The following is a 1,843-nucleotide window of genomic DNA, read 5'->3' on the forward strand; positions in this document are numbered from 1 at the left end:
ACTGCCGTTTCTAGGTCTCCTCTTATAGAAATGACCATTCCCTTGTCCGTTATGAACTTCATCGTTAGGAACTTGGTGCGTATTACAGCTGAGAATTCATTGATAGTTTTCCTCCCTAGGATGATGTTATAGACAGTGGAGTCTCTAAGGACTACGAAATCTGCCATAACCGATTTCCTAGTGTCACCAGTTCCTAGGCTAATTGGGAGGGAAATTGTCCCGTCGGGTTTGATGTAGTTGTCACCTAGTCCCATGACTCTGTGTTGGTGGTTTTTGAGGTCAGACTCCTTGAGTCCCATGGCGTCGAACACGTTTCTGAACAAGATATTAGAGTCGGCTCCTGTGTCGACGAGGATGCGCCTGACTAATCCTGTGCCGACCATTGCTGTAACTACCATAGGGGGTTTTCGGGAAGGCCGTTGAACCATTTATCTTCTGGGTCAAAAGAGATTGTGGGGTGCCTTTTGCTGGTGGCAGGGCCATTCGTCGAGATGGAGAGTACCCGGGTGTCCTTTCTTACTGCCGACTTGGATTTGGGGGGCTGTCTCGTCCGACCACAATGTTAACCACGAAAGTTGGGGGGTTGTCGAGGTCCCCTGAGGGTTCTTGCCTTGGCTTGACAGTTCGGCTCCGACCTTCCTCGGAGCGTTCTCTTTCCCGCCTCCTCGGCTCCCTGATGAGCTGGGAGAATTCGCTCAGCTTTCCTTCTCTGATGGCCTGTTCCAAGGCATCTTTGAGGTCGAAGCAGTCTTGGGTCTTGTGCCCAAACCCCTTGTGATAATCGTAATAAAGGCTCTTGTTGCCTCCCGTTCTCTCTTTTAGTGGTCTAGTCCTTGACAGGATCCCCTTGTCTACAATTTGTTGGTAAACTTCTACTATAGGCGCCGTAAGTGGCGTGTAGTTCATGAACTTTCCTATCCGTGGGTGCTTGGGTGGTTTGTTTAGGTTGCTGTCCCTGGGAGCTTCTTTGTACCTGTCGGCTTGGGGGGCCTGCCGGGCTGACGAGCTAGGGAGCTGCCGTTTGTTGGCTGCTACAACCTGACTGACTTCTTCATCGTTGATGTATTCCTTAGCGACGCTTTGAATTTCCTGCATGGTCCACACGGGCTTGGTTGTAAGGTGCTTCGTAAAGTCTTCGTTTAGTAGGTCGTTCGTTAGGCATAGGCTAGCAACTGAGTCCGTGAGGCCGTCGATCTCCAAGCACTCGTCGTTGAACCTATCTAGGAACTTCCTAGTCGGCTCCCCAGGTTTTTGGGTGACCCCCAGTAAGTTGATTGGGTGTTTTGATTTGGCTATGCGTGTCGTGAACCGGGCTAGGAACTTCTGGGATATGACTACAAAGGTTGTGATGGACCTTTGTGGGAGTGTGTTGAACAATCGGATAGCTGGGCCGGCCAGCGTTACGGGAAACACCCGGCATCTAACCGCGTCGCCTACCCCTTCCAAATTCATCCTTGCTTCAAAGGCTGTGACATGCTCCTGGGGGTCCTTGGTCCCATCATACCTCATGTCCGTCGGCTTGTCGAAGTTTCTCGGAAGCCGGACCTTGAGGATTGACGAGTGAAAAGGGATCGCTCCCATGATGACGGGGTCTTCCTGTCTCTTGGCCTCCTCTTTCTAGGACCCCAACGGCTTTCCGACCTACTTCGAGTGGGTCTAGATGTTGCTTGTGTGTGCACCCCCTCGTGCCTCGTCAGGCTTCTACCCTGGTTGTCTTGTGCGCGAGAGGGGGAGCGGGTGTGGGCGTTGGACTGGCTTGCGCCGCCAAGGTTTTGTACTCTGTGCATGAGTTCCTGCATGATCTTGGCGCTGTCGGCTCCGGTTCCCCCGAAGGGGCGCCTTT

At 52.6% G+C, this 1,843-nt stretch overlaps 1 protein-coding gene across 1 annotated transcript; it reads right to left on the bottom strand.

Moving 5' to 3' along the window:
- Window positions 1-516: 516 nt before the first annotated feature.
- On the bottom strand, window positions 517-1,509 carry LOC107465924 (uncharacterized). The gene has a single exon (XM_016084913.1). The coding sequence runs from the start codon at window positions 1,507-1,509 to the stop codon at window positions 517-519; it is 993 nt and encodes a 330-aa protein (XP_015940399.1).
- Window positions 1,510-1,843: the final 334 nt, after the last annotated feature.

Source organism: Arachis duranensis, chromosome 9 (genome assembly GCF_000817695.3).
Source record: "Arachis duranensis cultivar V14167 chromosome 9, aradu.V14167.gnm2.J7QH, whole genome shotgun sequence".
Lineage (NCBI taxonomy): Eukaryota > Viridiplantae > Streptophyta > Magnoliopsida > Fabales > Fabaceae > Arachis > Arachis duranensis.